The sequence below is a fragment of the Pezoporus flaviventris genome, unplaced genomic scaffold (genome assembly GCF_033815535.1).
Source record: "Pezoporus flaviventris isolate CSIRO_AGI_PZ_B2104156 unplaced genomic scaffold, CSIRO_AGI_Pfla_v1 ptg000070l, whole genome shotgun sequence".
In the NCBI taxonomy this organism is placed as follows: Eukaryota; Metazoa; Chordata; class Aves; order Psittaciformes; family Psittacidae; genus Pezoporus; species Pezoporus flaviventris.
Genome location: NW_026892618.1, coordinates 3,451,123 through 3,472,247, shown reverse-complemented (window position 1 = coordinate 3,472,247; position 21,125 = coordinate 3,451,123). Strand labels below are relative to the sequence as shown.

At 40.1% G+C, this 21,125-nt stretch overlaps 1 protein-coding gene across 4 annotated transcripts in view; it reads right to left on the bottom strand.

The window, feature by feature from the left end:
* Window positions 1-21,125, bottom strand: part of ITPR2 (inositol 1,4,5-trisphosphate receptor type 2) — a 255,174-nt gene that overhangs the window by 25,616 nt on the left and 208,433 nt on the right. For all 4 annotated transcript variants that reach the window (XR_009746719.1, XM_061472136.1, XM_061472137.1 and 1 more), the window contains 9 exons: window positions 20,204-20,396; window positions 17,126-17,251; window positions 14,163-14,338; window positions 12,717-12,881; window positions 10,387-10,582; window positions 8,209-8,301; window positions 3,451-3,578; window positions 1,519-1,684; window positions 108-268 (listed from right to left, as the gene is read on the bottom strand). Coding sequence is in view for 3 of the 4 variants with exons in the window: in XM_061472136.1 (XP_061328120.1) it covers window positions 108-268; window positions 1,519-1,684; window positions 3,451-3,578; window positions 8,209-8,301; window positions 10,387-10,582; window positions 12,717-12,881; window positions 14,163-14,338; window positions 17,126-17,251; window positions 20,204-20,396 (1,404 nt within the window). In the remaining variant the exon portion in view is untranslated. The remainder of the gene's footprint in view (window positions 1-107; window positions 269-1,518; window positions 1,685-3,450; window positions 3,579-8,208; window positions 8,302-10,386; window positions 10,583-12,716; window positions 12,882-14,162; window positions 14,339-17,125; window positions 17,252-20,203; window positions 20,397-21,125) is intronic.

Below are 21,125 nucleotides of genomic sequence, written 5' to 3'. Positions count from 1 at the left end.
ATCGATGCCTCCTATTGTTCAGAGAGAGGGAAAAAGAAAGATATTCTCTGCTCTAGCTGCAAGGAGCATCTCTCCATTTCATAAAGCCTGTGCCCAAATTGACTTACCACAATCATTTGTGCCACGTAGCTCTCCGGGCCAGTGTATTCAGTTGGATCTTTAACTTTGACAAGAACTATGAAGTACAAATAATGCCACATGTTGTGTTCTGACTTTATATGCTCCTCAAACGAAACGGTCTTGTTATCGAATTTGTCTCTCTCCAGTCCTGCAAAAAGACATGGACATAAAGCAGAAAAATAATCTTTAACGTAAAATATGCAAACCTGTTAAATACATTAGAGAAAAGAACCTAACTTAATTTAAAGGATCATAAATTTGAAAGATCTTAATTTAAAAGCTGTAACAACACACAGTAACTGCCAGGCAAGAAATACCAGGCCAGAAGGCATTCCTGACAGGATTCTTTCAGCACAGCATTTATTCTCTTTTGTGATATTTCCTCTTAATAACAATAACAATATAATAAATATGTTACAGCTTTACAGTGCCTTCTATGCTGAGGGCTATAAAGTGCTTTACAAGTGTTGGCTCTGCTTCTTTCTAAATCTATACTGGTAAGCATACAATGTACAATCTAGGTCCTGATCTTGCAAAGATTTATGTACACATTTAGCATCAGGCACATGAATAGTCCCACTTAAGCTGCGGTGGGATTGTTTGTGTGCTTAAACCTAGCAGGGAGTGTGAATCTCTGCAGCTCTGTAGTCACACAATCTTTACAGAGCTGTAGTCATAAGAAATTTTTACATTTTTCCTGTAATGGGTCAAATCTCTGAAGAAGGATACCACAGTGAGGAAGAACATAATGTTTGCCTTTGTGTTACAACTTTCCTCCCTGGATCTCTTGTGGAGCCTTCCACAGACACTAAAGCTGGTGTGCTCTGCATGACACTCATCCCTGTAAGTACAAGAATGGAAACAACACCCAGTCTGCAAAAAAGAAGGTATTTCTGAAGTTCCCTGGGGTATTGAAGGTCTGCCCCTTTGCAAGTGCACCTCAAATGAAGAGCAGTTTATTCATGAGTTTTGTGTGGATATTTTTCATTTAATTCTTTTATTCCCTGTTTCATATCACCTTGTGAAACAGGCAAATTTTGCTGTTGTTACCCTTCTGGAATGCACTGTCCTGTGAAATAGCAAGCTGTACTTTCATCTGTATCTCACTCTGTGAAATAAAGTCAGCAGCTGCACCATCTCCATTAGTAGTGATGATGTGAGTGTGAGACATAGCTCTTCTCCCTCAGATCCTGGGTGGAGACTGCAAAGCCACCTCTTAGCAAAGCTAGCTTTTGACTCATAAACCTTATCTTTTTCTTACTGAGAGGGAAGAAATCTGGAACCAAACTGACATTTTTACACTTTCCTTATACGAGATGGACCCCTTTGGTCCACACTTTATTTATTGAGTAATACTCCTTTCCCCATCAAATGTCTTAATAGCTGAGTAACACCTACCACAGATGAAACAAGTTGTCTTTAGTATTTCCTCTTTTTTCTGCTTTTCACTCCTGAGATCAGCAAATGTATCAATAATGACTCCAAAGATTAGGTTTAGAACAATAATTATGACGATGAAGTAAAACAGAAGATCATAAACAACTCGTGCAGCAAACAAGGGCTCCTGAAACAATAAAGTTGCAATAAGATATAAAAATAGCACACCTCTAAAATATTCAATATTTTCATGTTAGCTTATGCAAAGCTAGGCATCTTTTTTTCCATATGCCAAATTCTCTTATCCTTACTCACAGAAATGGAGAGGGACTACCTATGTGGTTAGGTAAAGAAGATTTGGCTTCATGTGCTCTTATAGCACTGCGACTCCTCTTGTTCATCATGTTTCACACAGCATAAAGAAAAGACTAGTTTTTGTATCAGATGCTGCATAGATGCATTAGTGTAGTGCTTGACTGAAGATAATTACCTCGCCAGTACAGAAACAGGGATATGCAGTTTGTAGTACTCACTGAGAGCAATCATAGTTCTTAATACTGCCTTGTGGCATACAGGGATATGCTTATGGAAGGTCTCTGTGGAATACTCCAGTCCAATGCCAAGTTTTTACACCAAAAAACTGGAAGCCAGGGGAGCAGGCTTCTGTGATGCCAAGGCCAGGCTACTATGTGCCCAAGCAGCGCATGTAAATGGTTTTAGCACTGTGCTAACACAGTCACATGGCTGTAAGCTGTCTCAGAGTGGGTAGGCATAGCAAGTGTCTCTTTGGGAACACAAGATGCACATGCATACAAACATACACATGTGCATGTGCACACTCATGAAGTGCTTATATTAGTCATCACACTTTTGTTTTTATATCATAGCTACTTTCCATCTTGCAAAGGCTGGACTGGACTCCCACTGACACCTCTGAAAATAGCAAAGGTGTTACATAGCAAATAGGAGGCAACAGTCAGTATAAGGAGAAGGAATACAAAACTGAAGCCTTTTTCTTCACCCTGACACTGACTTGGGAGTCATTGATTTTGTCAGTTTCCCACACATTCATTGGGATAATAGTGCTTCCCTTTGTGAAGTGCTTTAATGCAGTTAGCATTAAATAACTGCTAAGTGGGAAGAGTAATTTTCAAAGTCTGTAAGTGTTTACAGACTTCATGCGGATGGACTATGTATATAAGATAGGGCCTAGATTCCTATTACCAGCACAAAGAGCTCTTCCATCCAGATCCAAGTTATTTGTCTCTGGACTCCTGCAAGAGATCCTGCTTGTGAATGTAACCCTTGTGTAACGGTATGGCTTACCAAGCAAAGTGCCACTCGACTGCCTTCATATATTATGTTCTTTTAGAGCTTAAATAAAAATGCATAAAACCACCCAAATATTAAGAATAGTCCTTGAATGACTGAATTTTGGAGGAAACTTCTGGAAGAAGACATATACCATAACATATGAAATTCTGCCTTGACTTTGATGCTAATTGAGTATAAGTAAACAATAGGACCTATTCCAAGACAGATGTCATGCTGCATTTCAGCTAAAAATATACCTTCTATATTACAGCGGAGAGTCTTGACATATATTCATCAATCAATCACTTTCAGAAGTTTACATTTATAATTCCTAGTGTAATAGAAAAGTGATCCCATCCAGCAACACTTCTTAGCAATGCTGGGAAGGTTACAATATGCTTCAGTTTTCCAGAAGGGGTAAACTACTACCTAGAGTTCCTTTCTTCAAGTACCCTCATCACACCAAGCTTAGCTCTTCTCATGAAATAGTCCATCTGGGATGTAAAAATTACATGGATAAATCAAGTGCGTGACATTAGAGCAGACTAGATACAAATACCATCTATTACTTCCAAAAATTGACTTTGGCATTCATGAGATGAACAGGGAGTAATGCATTTACTCAGCCAAAGCACTTACATCTTTGGAAGGCTTTCTGAGCACGTCTCCCACACCACCACCATTTCGCAGGCCTTGGTTTAATACGGTCACAATGCACATGAGCAGGGTGTCGCAGGTCCTTTCTATTCCATCCTCCTCCTCTTCACCTGCAAAAAGGAGAGCAGCAGCTTTAGGAACCGCAGCATCAAACGATCACTCATCAAACAAAGCCACAGTTCTGTATTAGAGAAAGCAACCGCAATACACATCTGCCTTTCATATTCTTCAGCTAAAATTTCACTGATCAACCCTATGCATTTGCAGTGCTGGTGACATACTTAGGCACATGAGGCATACTTAGCCTGAAGAGAGAGAAAGAGAATCCCAAGCAGTTCTCCCTCCAGTAACTCTGTTAATGACCCAGAGCTTCCATCTCTATTCATGGGAGCACCCCTTTTCCTTGCAAGTACTCCCACTGGTTTTACTGTGACTGCTTTTTCAGTGGGCCTCCTAAGTGAGCAGCTGACACAGAGGAGAAGCAATATAAACACAGAATTAGAAGCACATTTATAAAAGGATTGTCTTCCTGTGAAATCATTCCTCTACCTACTCATGTACAAGCCAAGTCATGTTAGCATTTCAAATCATTAAGGCGGGGCTGGCTTTTATACGAGCAAATCTGTCCATGGTCTTTCCACTAGCACACGTGCCCAAGCACAGGTCTGATATATATTAAATGAAAGACTCACCCTGACCTCAGCTTCAAAACTTGGATTCTATTCTTATCTCTGCTGCAGAGCTGTTGCGTGGTTTTGGCCGAGCCACAGAGGGTACTATTGTGAAGGAGATATTTGAACGTGCAGAGGAGCTGGGCTGGAACACCAGTCCCTGGGGAAACTTCGTCTGCCTTGGCCAGAATTCCTCCCACCACCACTCACCCCCATGCTGCGGCTGCATTGAGAGCCTCCTTTTGAAGAGCCCTGCTTGAGTTGCTCCCTGTGTCCTGCTGGCTTGCACTGAAGGGTCAGGGCTGTGATTGCCATTTCTCCTGCCTTCCCTTCTCTTTAGGGACACATTTGCTTAAGCAGTGAAGGCAGCAATTCTCACTTGGTTTGCTTCATGCACTTATTGTAACCAGTTTAATAAATAACAACATCCCGCTGCGATAGTTAACTGAAAGAGCATATTTAACAGCCCCAAACCACCACATCTGGGGCACCAGATAGACTATGATAAATTGAATTGACTGAAAGCACTCACATTACAGACAAGCAATTTGGATTTCAAACATGGGTTCCCAAATTGTGGTGTATGCCTCACAACTGGTATTTGCAGAACAGAGCTGGTATCTGCTGATTTTGCCACCGCTGCTTTTGCTACGCAAGCAAATTAAATGAAAAAAAACTCCTGATTTAAGGAACTCTGAGCAAAAAGAAAAGCAGAAGCAGACATCAGGATAAACTTCCCTGCTTAACTGTAAGGTCATTACAGACATTACTACCACTAGTAACTCCAGATTTAAAAAATAGCAGCTTAAATACTGAAACTGAAAGGATAACTGAAAATAAAACTTTTTTTTCTCTGTCACATCCAGAATTTTTTTACTAGAACAGTGATCTTAGTCATACAACTAATCTCCTTTGCTTTTGTAGCCTGCCTTTTTTAGCTCCTTCCAAATATTACTCCATCATTTTTCTTGGAGCTAATATCTGTGCTTGAGAAGATCATCATCCACAAGATAAATTAAAAGCTTTTCTAAAAGCCACAGCTTCTATTTCATTTAGATAACTACTGAACAAGATTTTCACTGGTCACAAGACCAGTGTCAGGGGCTGGTAACAGTGGATGTTCAGATTCCGATGAATGACAAGGATAAAACAGGGCTGAGAACTGGAAGCTGCAACATGAAAGAAAGTTGCCTACTAGAAACCCTAACTCACAAGTCTCTATGTCCACTGAGATGCAAATTGAGAGGAAGCTTCAGAGAGACGAAAGATACCACTCATCAGCTGACTGGCACAATCTCACAACACAGAGAATCACCATCCCACATTGCAGCACCCAGAAGAGCAAGCTCAGGTTGCAAGTTCTTTGCCAGAGAATCAGAAAGCAGACAGCCCAAAGTTGGCAGAAACCTCCAGTGCAGTAATATAGGCTACGGGGAGTGTACAGACATCCTTATGTCTACTCTCCTTCCACTCCCACATGTGGAGTAACAAGAGCTATCTTCGCTCTGGCAGCGAGGTAACCCTGCAGGCTCATGTTTTGCCTCAGTTGGTTTGCCCTGGTGCTCAGCATCACTCATAGCATAGACTCAGCCCCTGTCAACACAGACTATGCCCAGACCACCAAAATGAGGGGATCTGTAGAGTGAATTGTTGAGAAGGACCCAGGATCAACACTAACTGAGGTTCAGGGGGTTTACTTGCAGTCACCTCCAGTCTGACAAGCGGTCCATGAGTAGATACACGGCATTAGGTAGGCTGCCATCTGATCAAGTTTAATTCAAAGGTAATGCAGGTTAGGCACTAAGACCACCCCGCAGTGTTAGTCATGGGCAATAAGTGATATTATAGGAGAGTTTCCTTCAAAAATCCTCATTTGATGATCCACAGCTACCTGGCTTCTGGGCCTGATTTCCAGCACAAGCATAGGCAGGAGAGACACGACCACCCACATGAATCTAGGTTAATTGGCACAGAGCAGTACCAGGCCTGGGAGTGGAACGAGTCTGAAAATGTCCTCTTTTACTAACAGGTATCTGTGCAGCTTTCTAGCACAGGTCTTTGTGGGCTATAGAACATAAAGAGCCATGTACTGTAGGCTGGGAAGTTCCTTCAAGTGATTAAGCATTTCACCAGGCAAAGACTTAAGTGATCTGGAAAATGCCTTTGGAGTGAAGAGTGGGAGACTCCTGAGGGAGGTAAGACAAAGTAGTTTTATGCTGACAGCTCAATGCAGCAGTGAGGAAGCAGGCTGCAGACAGGGGATGCTCTCTGAGCAGAGCAGACTGGCTCCCAGCATGAGTGATGACTGAGCACACGCTCAACCAGTGAAACTCAAGGAAGAAGTGGAAGCTCATCAGAACAAATGATCAGCAATGACCTGATCTGAAAAGCAACTTATTTATGTCTCCATTCTGGACCTAAGATGCACTGGGAACATATGTTTCCTGCAGACAGCTGTGGACTCCTTCATGCTGCTACAACAGAATCTCTCCAAATCTCAGGCTCTGCATTCCACCAGTCATGGTGGAGACTGTCCCAGGAGAAGACCAAAGGCAGAGCACTACCTTTTGACAGGTGACTCCTTAGCAAAGATGAGCAAAACTGTTCTTGCAGAATGCTGTTTTTTTAATGTTACTGGATAAATAAAACTTCTCCAAGATTAAGTGACAGTGCACTTGGATGTTTTGTACAGCCTCCTTTAATTATTGTTTCATTTTAAATTACAAACAATAAGAATTGTGAGATTACTATCATTTAAAGAGTTTGGCAAAAGCCACACTGCGCCTCTTTTGACTGATTGATTACTCTTTCAATGCAGCAGCTTTGCCAATAGCTCTTAGACTGTTTTCTCTATCTAGTCAGACAGCTTCCCATGCTGTTTATGAGGACTGTTTACACACCAGCTGGGGAGAAAAAGCCTACTTTTATAGCCCTCTCCCTGAAACCTTTGATCCTAAAACCTCAAAAATTACTAGTGGAAGAAAAAAGCTTATGAAACAGCTTTATACTGGAACCCAGGATAGGAAGGGATGAATTACGTCCTCAGTTGCAGCCCCCGGCAACCACAGGCAACTGTGGCAATAAATATTTTAAGCCTGTCGATTATCCACTTTCTTCCTAAGGTCTAATCTAAATCTAACCTCTCTCAGTTTAAAGCCATTCCCTCTTGTGCTGTCACTACAGGCCCTTGTAAAAAGTCCCTCTCCAGATTTCTTGTAGGCCCCCTTTAGGTACTGGAAGGCTGCTGTAAGGTCTTTCCAGAGCCTCTCTTCTCTAGGCTGAACAAGCATAACTCTCCCAGCCAGCCTTCATAGCAGAGGTGCTCCAGCCTTCCGATCATCCTTCATGGCCCTCCTCTGTCCTTCTGACATACAGATCATATTCATAATGCAGGTATGAAAGTAAAACCAGGTGTACTCATCTGCTGAACCAGAGCAATTAAGCTCTTCACTTGCCACAAGCATGAAATAACACATCTATTGTGTGAAAATGCAACAGTCCGCATTTCCTTGCATTTGCCACATGCTAAGAATGCACAGATGGACTGCTGCCTGTGCTTAGCTGAGCCACTGTAACTCATTCAGACATAGTAGCTTGATCCTAGATCTGGGCTATTAGGTCTTCTGACTACACTACAACCTTGGGCTAGATACATGTAAAAAATATACACAAAAAGCTTGCTGATACATGCTATGGCATTTAAATCAACTTCTGCGGCCTTAAATGGGTCCAGTAGTGGCTCGTGGCTCAGTGTGTGGAGGTGAGGATGCTGCAGATAAGCAGCAAGCTTTTTCTTCTCAGCAAAGTCAGTTGGAAAGAAGCAGCCTATACATTCAAGCATAATGATTCAGCAAGCTCATTTAATAACAAAATTAATGTCACGGCAACTGGAAATCAGGTGTGGGAAGCACTCACGTTACAGGCAACTTGCCAGATAAGCTCCAAGCCTTGCAGAAGTTGAGCACTTAAATCAAGGATCATCATTTCTCACATTAGCAAATGTCTCCACTATAAGGACACACACTCTCAGTTCTAATTGATCATCAGTCTGGGAAACTTTTTTACTCACCTGGGTTAGTAACAGGGATGCTTGCAGAACAGTTCTCTTTTGCACAGGCTCCCGTGATTGATGTGAGGGTTGTAGTGGGGACATCACTAATACCTGTGGAAAAAGCATGATACTGACAAAAAATACAGATACTACATTTGATACTAAATTTTATATAATTATTTTCTAGAAGCAAATTACTGAGTTGGAAAGTTGAGAAGAAAAAGCAGAACAAATTATGCCACCAACACCTCCTTCCTCAAACAGTCTGCCTCAACAGCTCAAAGCAATCACAAGGAACAGAAACACGGTTTTATATTTACTGTATATCACAGATATTCCCATTTCATCTCCTGAAATTAATGAATCTACATCAAATGCTGCTACTTCTCGTTAGAAAAATATACATTCAAAGCAAGAAAGAACTGTCAGATGGAAAATAATGTCACTTTTAAATCCATTAGATAAATTATTCACAAAAGCTGACAAGAAGGACACCAAGCTGATGTCAGTTATCCTGAATGTAGAATATTTAAGAGTTTTCAAGGATTATAACACAGTTTGGCACTCATTTGTAAATATGTATGGGTTTGTGTAAAACACTGATTTAACATTCCCCAAGTGGGTTAATGTGTACATCAGCTTGATTTTATCAAACCAATTTTATCTTGTGCATCTTCAACAATTTTCTGCATTTCAAATCAGAGATACAAAAAGGTTTAAGGAAAAAAAAATCAAGGCAAAATCGTACAACAAAAGTAATAGTCTAAGACTCTGTGTAACACAGAAAACATGAGCTCTGGCTTTCTCTTTCTGCTACTTTATAAAGAAAATACTTAAAGCACTTTTCTTGGGATGCATAATGTCCCATCAATATACAGTCAGCATATTTTCTTGAAGAGTTTTTCATAAGGAATAGGCATGTATAAAACCAGCAAGAATATACACACACCACAAAAATCTGCCAACAAAATAAACACAGACACAGAGAAATTACTACATGGGACCAGACCAGTGCTGCTGTAGTCTTTATCTGTTCTCCTAAGACAGTCACAATTACTTTTCGAAGTGAAATTTCACATCATAGCTTCTGTCCAAAAATGAACAGTAAGTCAAATAGTAATTTCTATGAAATATAAGCCAAGCTAGCCCTTAAAGATGGTCAGTGGCAAAAAAAGCAAGGTATATTAAAGAAATCTGTCAGGTTCCTTTTTTTTTCATGTGGTATCAAAACAGCTACATGAATACATTGTGCCCATGTGTCTTGAATGACCTTTGCCTTGTTTGTGTGCTTTAGACCCTGAAATAACAAATTCAGGAAAAGGCTGGCAAATGCTGAGTACACACAGTCCAGGGTGGATTCCACTAGTCATTCTGTGCTTTTGTACAGGGCTGAGGAGTTCAGCATTTGGGAAAATCATGCCTCGAGGAATTTAATCACAAGCTATTCTCAGGTATTTCTATGAAGACAGTTACTTCTTTGCCCATGCTCCCAGCAGGCTGGTTGGCAGCATATACAAAGATCTCAACAGACGAGACGTAGCGTTTTTCTAGCAAAACAAGTTTGTAACTCTCTATTCACATTCGCAAAATCTCTCATTCCAGAAAGCTGAAATCCTGACCTTTTTAAAATTGATGAAGAACCTCCCAATGTTTTTACTGAAGCTGGGATTATACACTAATGCTGATCATGAAATACACATTGAATTTAAAAGATACCCCAGGAAAACCCCTATTAGTGGAAGTATAGATTCTGTAATAAATTCCTGATGGATGAAGATTAAAAAGTAATCAAATGAATACATCTACTGAACATATTAACATCACATGCCTCATATAGAACACAGGAAATAGTATGAGCTGCTTCTAAGGTAGAATAAGAACCAACGTAATCAACTTTGAATTGCTCTTCCAAATACTTAGGAAACACAAGTACTTTTTTTCTATTAGCACAAGTCTGAAAAGAAAACATAATAAATCAAATGTGTTAGAGTTTAGTATTCCAACAGATAAGCCTAGTCTGAAACAACCCTATAAACATCAAATTTTACCCAGAGACTTAATTGAGTTCTAAGGTATATAGAATTAGCTCTGCTCTCACAGATACGAAGAAAGAAATTTTACTTCCTTAGATGAAAGTTAGGTTAGGCAGACAGAAAAGGTATACGCCAGAAGCAAATTTTGATATAAAAACCCTACCTGCAACAGGGGTCCTGACTTTCAACCTGTCGACCTCCATGATAAAATCGTCTTTCAGGAAGAGAAATCCAATGATGGAGAAGAGATAAACTAGGATGAGTGCTAGCACTGCCGTGAGGATAATGGAACGACCATTCCGGGTAACACTTTTTATCACATTTAGCAATGTCTCCTCTCTGTAGACCAGATCAAACAGCTGGGAAAAGCATAGAGGAGTGGAAAAATGAACAGAAATGAGGCAATATATAGATGCTACATAGGAAAACAATCTGAACTACTGAAACATACATCTAGCCATGTTCTAAATTCTCAGCTTCATAAACACACAAGTCACATTGATTTCAGTGGGAGCTGGGCATGCTTATAGGAGGAGAAAATCTAGCACAGAACTTTAAGTCAAGTCCAAAGTCATAAAGTATATATGAGCCTGATCCAAACCTGATTAACAGTTATCAATAAGATCATTGTTTCCCCATGTCAAAACCAGAGCTAGATTAAAATTAAAAACCAGTTTATTCATGCTGTGGATCTGTATCTGCAAATTAGTTGTTCATATTATCTCCCATCTGATAAACATACATGGGCTACAACTCAAAAATGCACTCATGCGTGTAACTAATTACATGCCTGTAAACTGTTTCTTTGAGCTTATGGCATCATTTAAAAGTCACTCACATGTACACACATCAGGACCATCTCTTTTTAGGACAGTTAAATTCATTGCAATGTTTGTAGAAAACTAGAAACTTTCACTCTTCATCATGCACTATATACTTGCTTGGTATTTAAAGTACACATTCAGATAATACTGCTTTAAATGTCAAAGGCCTAAAACAGCAATTAAACATGATAAGAGCTTTTCAAGAAATTATAGCTTTTTTCTCTTGCAGTTCTATTGATGTTCTATAGTGCTTTCGACCTTATCTATAATGTATGTATTTCCACTTCAAAACATTCAGATTACAGATATAGTGACACATTATGATTTATCAAAATGGTCCACAGAAGAAGGTATTAGCCACAATTCACAAGGTCTGTGGAAGGATTTGTGGAAGGATTCATCTTAAACGAAGAAAGAGGGAAGGCAGTTATCATTCATTCCATACAAGACAAAGCTTAGAATGAGGAACAAATCTCAGAGTTTAGAATATATCCAGTACAAAGTGAACACCTGGAAGGAACTTGGGAACGTGGGCAATTATAATATCCATGAATCAGGAACATTGGTCAATAGCACTCACTGAAAAAAGTAAGTACATAAAATGTTTCTTAAACTACTTGGCACTTTGGAAAGTACTTTAAGATAGAGATTACCTTACTCATTGAAGGAATAACAGTTGATTTGCTGTGCATTTTTTAAGCAGAAGAGTTACATTAATTTGATAAAGGTCCCGCAGCTACAGCCACAAATCTTGGCTCCTTTGAAATCTGCCCAAACTTTGAAACTGACTTTAATGCCAAGATATGGAAAACCTGACTAAAGCAGGCGCTCTACCAGAGTAAGGACTGAACCCCTAAAAATTCTAGTGTGCTTAACATGCCTCTGTGAAAGGCTGGGAGCTCACCAGTATTCAGGAAGCTGTGAAAAATTCGACAACAGGAAAGTGAAGCCATGTAAATGACCACAATTTAGTCAGTCTCCCTGCAAGTTTCACACATTCCAGTATCAAGCAAAAGGATTAGAAAACAAAAGCAGTGAAATACCTTTTACTGCTATGCAGCATGAAGGGAGCAGTTAGCTGAGTTTAGCATAATTTTGTATGATTCATTTTCATTGCACCTGTATCATATTATAAAAAGGCATTCCATCTGGGTAATGGCAACAAAAGAAAATGAAGTGGGATACACTTAAAGTGATGAATCTTCCTGCTACATCACGAGCATGCCACCCCATTTCCCAAGTAATTTCTTTAAAATTTTATTTATTTTATTAGGGCTGCAAGATAAACTGAGGAATGAGATCCTTTGGTATAGGTATGATGCACACACCAGTGGACAACTCCTGTCCTGAAGAGATTATGACTGATACAAGACACAGAACAATGGATACGGAATGTATGCATGCTGGGGAAGGGGGAGAATAAGGAGTGGCTGTATGGTAATTGTCTGAAAAGAAAGGGGCAAACTTTCAACTCTGAACCAGACAAAGTAAGTCCTAACAGCAACAGGTTCTAATGCAAACAGCAGCTCCTAAGGGGCAGCAACACAACGGTATGCTAAAAATACACACGATTTGGTTTGACTGTCAGGAAGAAATTGAAGACAGCTGCATGGGTAACGGTATTTTCTATTTTTGCAAAGTTTTCCCCTCCACAGAAGCACATACTTACCAGGAAACTGTAGAAGAATTCGTGCACACAGAGGCCCAGCATGCAGACAAGGACATATGCTACATGATAGAGAAAGGCCATGTCCATGATAACCGCTCTGTAGCCACGAGTAAAAGTTCCACGGTTCCCAACAAAGCTCACCAGAAACACTATTTTGTTACAAAGCTGTGGGGGATAACAAAAGCTAGGTTTATTCCATCAGAAAAATCCTGTTATTTATTGTTTGCATCGCTGTAGTGCTTGAAAAGTCTAGATAGGTTGCTCTGACTAAAGTGAGAGTGAGATGAAAGAAAACCAACAACCAGAGTACACTGGGAATGAGCCCATGAGAGTAAGTGGAAGCACATCACCTTTCTAACACTGCACTGTGCCTCACTACATTGATTTACTCCTATCACATCAGTGAGTAGGTAGGGTGGGATTATTGTCATAAGGCATCAAAAAACCAAAAACAAGCAGGGAGATTTTGAGTTTGGACCTGAGACTATGTAAGAGCAGCTAAGCATGCTACTACAAAGGGAACAATAGTAACACAACAGAAAGTGTGTGGGGTGTGTGAGAGACCTACTGCTTCCTTCAGATTATGTTTTTCAATATAAAATCCCCAAAAGAAAAATTCTGGGGGCATTTTTGAAGTATAGCATTTAAGCAACAGCATCAGATTCTTCACTGCTCTTGAACAAACAGTGGTGCAGAAGTAAATACTAAAGGGACTAACTTCATCAGTTTGATAGTCCAGGACAAGCAATGAGGACTTAACATGTTTTTTTCTTTCACAAATTTGACAAAGGCAAGTGCTGCTTAGTTGCCTTTACCTTTACCTACATGTCTGGGTAGTTTTAAGTATGTGAAATTCTCACAGAGCTGGTAGCAAATAGCCCAATACTTTGTGCTAAGGTGAATGAGAGCTGTAGCAGTCAAGCAGAAATCTAAATAGATGAATCGTGAGCATGACTGATGACTGTATATCTTACCAAGCTCAGTAAACATGCAAACTTATGTCTAAGTTAAAAGATCTGGCAAAGGGCTGAGAGTATATTTAATTTCAAAAGCTTTTTCTTCTCAGAAATATATTTAATGTAACGGAATCATCTCACAAATTTGTGTCAATATTACTGAATGAATTGGTAAAGAAAATTATTCTTTTAACATGAGAAACTGTAAATTTGATTGCCCATATTCAGGAATATTTCTTTACATTTCACATTGTTTTTATTTTTTAAATATTTGCATATGCACAAAACCAAACCAGCTTTATTTTAGCCTCCTACTTTGCTGACACTGCTGTTTCACAATGACTGGAAATGATTTATTTTTTTGGCTTAACCAGTGAACCAGAAAAAGAAGTTCTTCGCACAGCTCTAATTAAGGGCTTTTTTAATAGGAGAACCTTAATGTCTCTGCTTCTGCTGAAAGAGAAATTCTGCTTGTTTCTTAAGTACTTACATTAGCAGCACCAAGAAGTATCAAGGTAGGACCGAGCCCTATAGTATATATAGACCTGAGAATAACAGACACCAAAAAGGGTCGAATACCAACAGGCTTGGAGATGAAAAACAGCATTGCTGTACAAAATGCCACTGCTATCCAAAGGAGGACTGAAAACAACGGAGAGAGCGTGCCTGTATAGAGGAGAAAGGGAGATTTCAGAAAGGCATCTTTGGAGATTCCATTTTTCATCAGGAAACAGATCCAAACATCAATTCCTTTACCAATATAGCTAAGAAAAAGCGTGATTCATGCACCACAACTGCTGACCACAACTTGCCCTAATTGCAGTGAGAGCTATTATTATCATAGTATTGTTGATTTTTGCACAGGTAATAACAAGAGCAGTTAATGAAATTTCCATTAAAATCCAGGGAGTGCTCAGGGATGAAACAGTTTACCCTCCTCCTGGAACAAGCTACTAATCACCTCCCTTCTGCAGGGATCATTAAGGGCTCTTCCAGTCTAATTCCATGATTACTCAGCTACAGAAATAACCGGTCCTTGGGGCGGCGCAGCAAGTGGCACTGCACTGCACTGCAGTGTCACATTTTGATCCTCAACAGCACCAAAGCGCCCCGGTTTTAGAAAAGCATCTTTCTCCTGAAGGGCTGCGGGTGTTCAGCAGGAGCCTCCGCCTCTGCACAGGAGCAAGGCGCTCGCTGTAATGAGAGGCAGCCACAGGGACTTCAGCAGGAACAGGCAGCATCTGCATTGCCGAGAGCAATGTGCCTCGCTCTTGGGGAGGCAGCAGGTCCCAGGTCTTGCTGACTTCCTGCGGGCGTTTGAGCCTTCAGAGTCAGCCTCTTTGCTGCTCTGCAAGATGCTGGCTCCAGGCTCTCCCTGAATTTTGAGCAATGCCCCTGTTTTCCCTTCTCTCCTCTGCTTAAAGCCCTGGAAGAACACCATGTTGCTGCGATATAAAAAGCACATTCAGATCTTGGGGCACTGTTACACTTGTGCACTGACTTCTATTGTTATCAGATGAACTGAGAGGTCAGTGATGGGGGAGAAGGGAATAGAAAATTTAGCTAGACTCACAATAGAAATCATGCTATCTCTTTGGCAACAAATACACAGCTAAGCAGCATCAGTGGGATTAGAAAACAGTGAAATGAGGCCCTAGCCTCAACATTCAGATGGCATCTGAACTTTCCAAAATCCAGGAGCGTTTATATCCTTGGCAGGAGGTTCAAGGTCAGCTCTGATGGATAGCTCCTTCACCAGTAAGACCTGGAAACTTTTAACGGATCCTAAAAAATAACTTCCAAGTGGATTTCAAAGGTAAGGCCAAAGCACTCACTGTTTCTTTAACAAACCATTTTGCCTTCTTCCCTACTGCAGGTCAAACAGTGTTACTTCACAGGACCCACACCAGTAACATGGGCAGACAGGCGAGCTGGAAGCAAGGAGTCTTCCTCTGGAGTGCAAATGTTGCTTATGTCATATGATGTAAGAACTGCAGGTATCTACTAAAAGGCAGCATTCTCAGGATGATTAGATCAGCCCAGACACCTCAGACATGTGGGTATAGGTAGGCTTATGCAAGGTGAAGCAGAAAAATGGAAGACAAACTCTGGCTGTTAAATCAGTTTTTGGTGGAGGGGGAGGCCAGTACTAAGGATGCTTAGCTCCTTAAACATCCTTAAGGATGATTTGCTAATCCCTTTTGGCCACACCTATTGTTTATTGTTTAGGAACTGCTTTTGCTTTTACAAGCACTAGGAACTAGAATCCTGAAATGTGCTATCAGTGAAATCACTGGATTACTGGGACCACTTAATGCTATATAAATCTGCAGTTCAAAATAAGCATTAATACCTACTGGTTAAAGACCAGAGGATTTCTGTGAGTACAGATTAGCTAAAAATTAGCATCTTCAAAGGTTTATTTTTAACTCATTATTTCTCCTTTTATTCTGCATGGGCTGTAATGTGCACGCACTCCAAGTGACTCTTCAGTTTACAAACAGGAAAGAACTAAGTACAAATGCTTCCCTTTTTCTGCAGCGATGCCTGTGCCATGACCTGCAGAGACCACCCTGTAGGGTGAAAGGGCAATGTGGTCTCCATGCCAATATATTTTAATCTGCTGCCTTTCTGTTTAGCCAGCCAACAGGAATGTTTGCTGGTGCCAACCCTGGTATTTGTGAAAAGCACATGTATCTACTAGAAGCTGGACTGCTTCCACTCAGACCAGCTCACATGCCACCAGGCAGACCTGACTTTCAGTCCCATTACAGTCTGAACACAAACCAAAGACCTAGAGGTGAATGGCTCCACTCCCATTACCAGTATTCTGAACTATTCAGGCTCCTTTATCCTAATTAAGCTTGTTTTGGATTCAAAGAGGTTTCCTGCTTTTCTGCTGCATTTACTTAATGAAATTTATTATTTGTGATATTTCCTGTGGCATGTGATGAAGCAGAAGCAGAATCAGAGGTTTTAAGCATATCTTTATGTAATGCATTTATCCTCTGCAACAGTTATTCCCTTTTATCCCAATAAACAAAACAGTCACAAGCCAAGAAGCTAGTTTTCAAATCATTCTATTCCATATGCTTTTAAGACTGCAAGTCATTCAGTTTGATCAGTTCTAAGGAATCTCTGTCCCTCTGCTGCCAGGAATCCTTCTTCAGCTCAGAAGCTGTAACTCAACGTGTGCAGTAGTATACTGCAATGTGGCAGAATTAGACCTGATCATCTAGATGATCTTAGCAACTATGTTCTGTCCATTTTACTTCACGTTGTGTGGGCCATGTGACACACAGAAGATCAGCTACCACATTTCAGGCAACATTTGGTGCCTACTTAGAAGGTACTAAACGGCTTCTGCAGATACAAGGATACCTGAAGATGTGGTTACCTTAGCATTGAAAGCATTTAAAATTACAAGGAAAAATAAAACCAAACTCCACTTGCCTTCATCTCCATCGTCTCCAAAGGGGTAGAAGAGAGCAACTGCTAAATTGATGAATACAGCAAGGTTGAAGGAAATGCTCCCCCAGAGAGAGATGTGTCTGGAGAACCAAAACAGGGGTGGATTATCTAGAATGGGAAGAAGAGCAGCAATCAGTGAAATGAAAGTAGGTGGGAACTTAATCAGTAATGGCCTCCAGGGAATTAAAAAATATAGATTAATGAAGAAAATATGCAGATATTTAAAATTAATTAAAATAGACTAATATTAAGCATAGGTTTGCCATAAAACTTAGTTTTAAGCAGAGTTTTTAATCCAAAGATCCCAATACAGTTTATTAAATATGAGAGTTTTATCTCTGCTCAGGTTTTAGGACTAGATCTTTTGTGAAGAGTTTTTCACCTGACTCTGAATCTGTAGCCTCTGTGCATCAAGACACAAAATCAAGCAAAAAAATACATTTTAGCACTCTGTGCGCCTGTCAACCATAAGGCTCAGAACAGGTCATCCAGATGACCCATTTGGACTGAGTACACTGATGACATTATTAAAAAAACAATGGAATAGGCAAGGTTTCAGAGCTGCAGTATTTTCCCAACCTCTGTCAAACTAAATCCATCCTGATCTACTTTGGGGAGCAGGTGAAAATTTGGTCTGAGTAGAATTTGTCTTTATGAAAGCTGACTATTTCCTGCATGATCCTCAGACGTCCAAGGTTACCTGCAGACAAACAGCTCTTTACTCCTGATTAGAAGGACTCAAATGAAACCATGATCACCATATGTGAAGTGCTGTACAAATACAGAGAAATAGTCTATATCCCAGAGAACCTATAACCTAGTTAGAAAAGACTATAAAGGGAAATAGGGCAAAACAGGGTTAAGATGTTGTGTCCAGAGTCACATAAACGATTCAGCAAAAAGACTAGGAACAAGATCAGAGGGTACTAAGACTCAGGCAAGCATTTCATGTGTGTGACAGCACTACAGTATGTTTAAATGAACATTTAAAACAAGATTCTGCATGTGATAGTGAGGAAAAAATCTCTAGCCAGAGAGTTTTGTTCATCCAAACATGATGTATTCCTATTAGTTAGATTTTAAAGTACCAAGAACCTGCTGCAAGCATGCAGAGATTTAAATGAACATTTAAAACAAGATTCTATGTTCAATAGTATGAGAAGATCTCTAGCCAGAGAGGTTTATCTATTTGAACATGATGTATTCCTAATAATTAGATTTTAAAGTACTGAGAACGTGCTGCAAGCATGCAGAGCGTATTCCTGACTTGCCTGCACCCAGCTAACACTTCAGAAACAGCAGAGTCATTCAACTGCCTATGGCTGTCTCAGGCTTTAGTCTAAATAGACTTTAATTATGATCAGGTAAATATTCAGATTTCATTGTGATAACCTTATGCTGTTGACTGCTGAGATTTAAGTATTTGGAGCAGTTGCAAATGATATCTGTCAATTTAAGCAACACAGACTGCATGCTAATAGACATTTGGCTAAAGAATGAACTGAGCCTCAACCTGTATTATCTTTTCAAATAAAAAAAAAAAACAACAAACCACATGGAGATTTGTGGGCCATTCCACTGATGAAAGGAATTGAGGAATTTCTTTTCTGAATAAAAATAAACCAATTTTCTTTGCTTATAGCATTAGGCAGGTCTGGTGTATGTAAGTGTAGTGTTGGACTCTTTTATTTGTGTTTCATAAGCAAAACCAGCAGATATGATTTTGTTACTGGAGTAATTTTTCTACAATACAGTGACTTTTATTCCCAAATAGACTGCAGAGATAGCGAGTTATTCTGGAATAATTTATTTTACAACTTCTGCTCTGGTCAGCTTGTCAGTGCAGACAATTCTTACACTGCTATCAAGGGAAGCAGGCCTGGGCCAATAGGGTTCTCACTGAAGACTTACTACTGCCTCTGAAAATTACAGCCTGGGAAACTGACATTTGTAAAAACTGCAAACAACATCCATGTTTCCATCACGTTAAAGATGCTACATTAAACCATATTGCTCTGACTACCCAAATTCTCTGCTGCTCTGACCATAGATCCTATTCTTACCTTCCTTCTTAATTGCATAAAGATGGCGAGATCAGCTGATGTGTACCACCCCAATGTCATCTGAATTTTAGCACTGAATGAAGTGATCACTCTCGTCTATTTTTATTTATATACATATATAAAATATAACTTCCTTCCTTATGCCTCCAGGATACTGCAGATGCTTAATTGTTTGCAGCCTTGATCCTGTGCTCCAAAAGCAAAGGGCAGAGTTGACAGCAGCTGAGGTGGCAGGAGCTTCCTGTCCCCGGGACATCGGTAGCAGCAGCAGCAGCACCATTCCTGGTGAGGGCGAGCAGCTGTAATGCCCACTGGTGAACTAAACAAGAAACTCAGGGCACCTGGCTTGGCTTCACTGCACCTCCTCTTTGGGTCCCTGCTTTAATCTCTCCCTCATGATCTTGACTGTGGTTGTCAGATCTGCAAGCAGCTTAAGGTGGTATGTGTGCCTCTGCCACCACCATGGGACATAACAGACGGGGACATAGTGCAGTCTAGTCAAGCTAGTGTGATGTGAACTGTCAGAGAGGAACCGACTCCATGGGAGTCAGGCAGATTTAAAGCAGCTGAGGTTCTGGTGAGGGATGTTTTCAAGTGACTGACATTTACAAGTTTTTTAATGGCCTTTTAGGAATCTGCAAACCTCAAATATGCAGCTACACATGTTTTTGTTAAATATTAGGGGCCTTGGCTTAATTAGGCACAGCGCTATTGAGTTTAGTAGAACTACACCCAGTTCATCCACCCCCATTTAACTTTTGGAGTCCAAAACATCATCTTGAACACATTACTTATATTACTAACTGCTCCATATTATGCCTCTTTTAGGGTGGCATGCAAGTGTCTCTGCTGACCTACACCCTCAAGCCCTGAACAGTTCTGCCTGTTGCAGGATCAGAGTGAGCAGACAAAATGTACTATTAAAATTAAAGTATTTGAAGGCTTAAAAGCAGGGGTTTAGCATAATTAAGGTATTTTTTGAAATTGCAATACTTACTCCTGATTTTCTTTTGCCATTTCATCTCGTTGTACAGGTCCTCTGTCTGTTGGAAAAAGTCATTGACTTTGCTCCCTTGTTCATCTCTCTCTGTTGTATTGAATACCCGACACTTGGATTCTCGAGTGAGGAATTCACAAATATTGGGGACAGGGAATACGATCTGTTCCATTGTTCTATCGTGGCGAACAATCTATAAATAAAATGCACATTTTTTTCAAGATCAGTGACTATCCATCCATTCTGTCACATCTTTTCGTGTTCACAGCTCCCCTTTTATTTGTAAATTAATGAATAAATTATTTGAACATTACAATGAAGTTATGAAGTTGAACCAATCAATCCTAAAACAAAGCAAAACTACTTTTCTATCTTCAAAAGCCTGCATAAAAATAAGGTGGCAAATACATACACAAGCAAATAAATACTTGAGCAAAACCTAGGTCCAGACTTCCCCCAAATATAAAAAATATTCTAATTCAGAATGCTTCAATTTTGCAACAAATGCAAACAAATCTTTCCCAGTAAACAGGACAGAAGTTCAGGGGCTTTCTGCTCAGATTATAAAATTCTTTTCTCACCTGGAGTCTGTTTCAATTACGAGATAAATTGTGAAGGTGAATACGCAAAAATAGCACCTTCTTACTCAGACAGCACCCATATGTTGTCAGTCTTTATCTTCTTTCTTGGCAAAACCAAGGTTTTGCATTGTTTGTTTTTCAGGGCCTACCGAGTTACTGGTGAGTGAGCTAGATTTTATTCTGCCTCACCACACTGCCATCAAAATTGCTTCCCCATTCGATCATGGACTCTGCATTACTGAAAATACAGAAATGAGCAGAAATTCATCTTGACTCCTAGATCCATGTCTCTGTACAGCCACCAATGAAAAAGAAACCCCATTATTTGACTTTCAAATCAA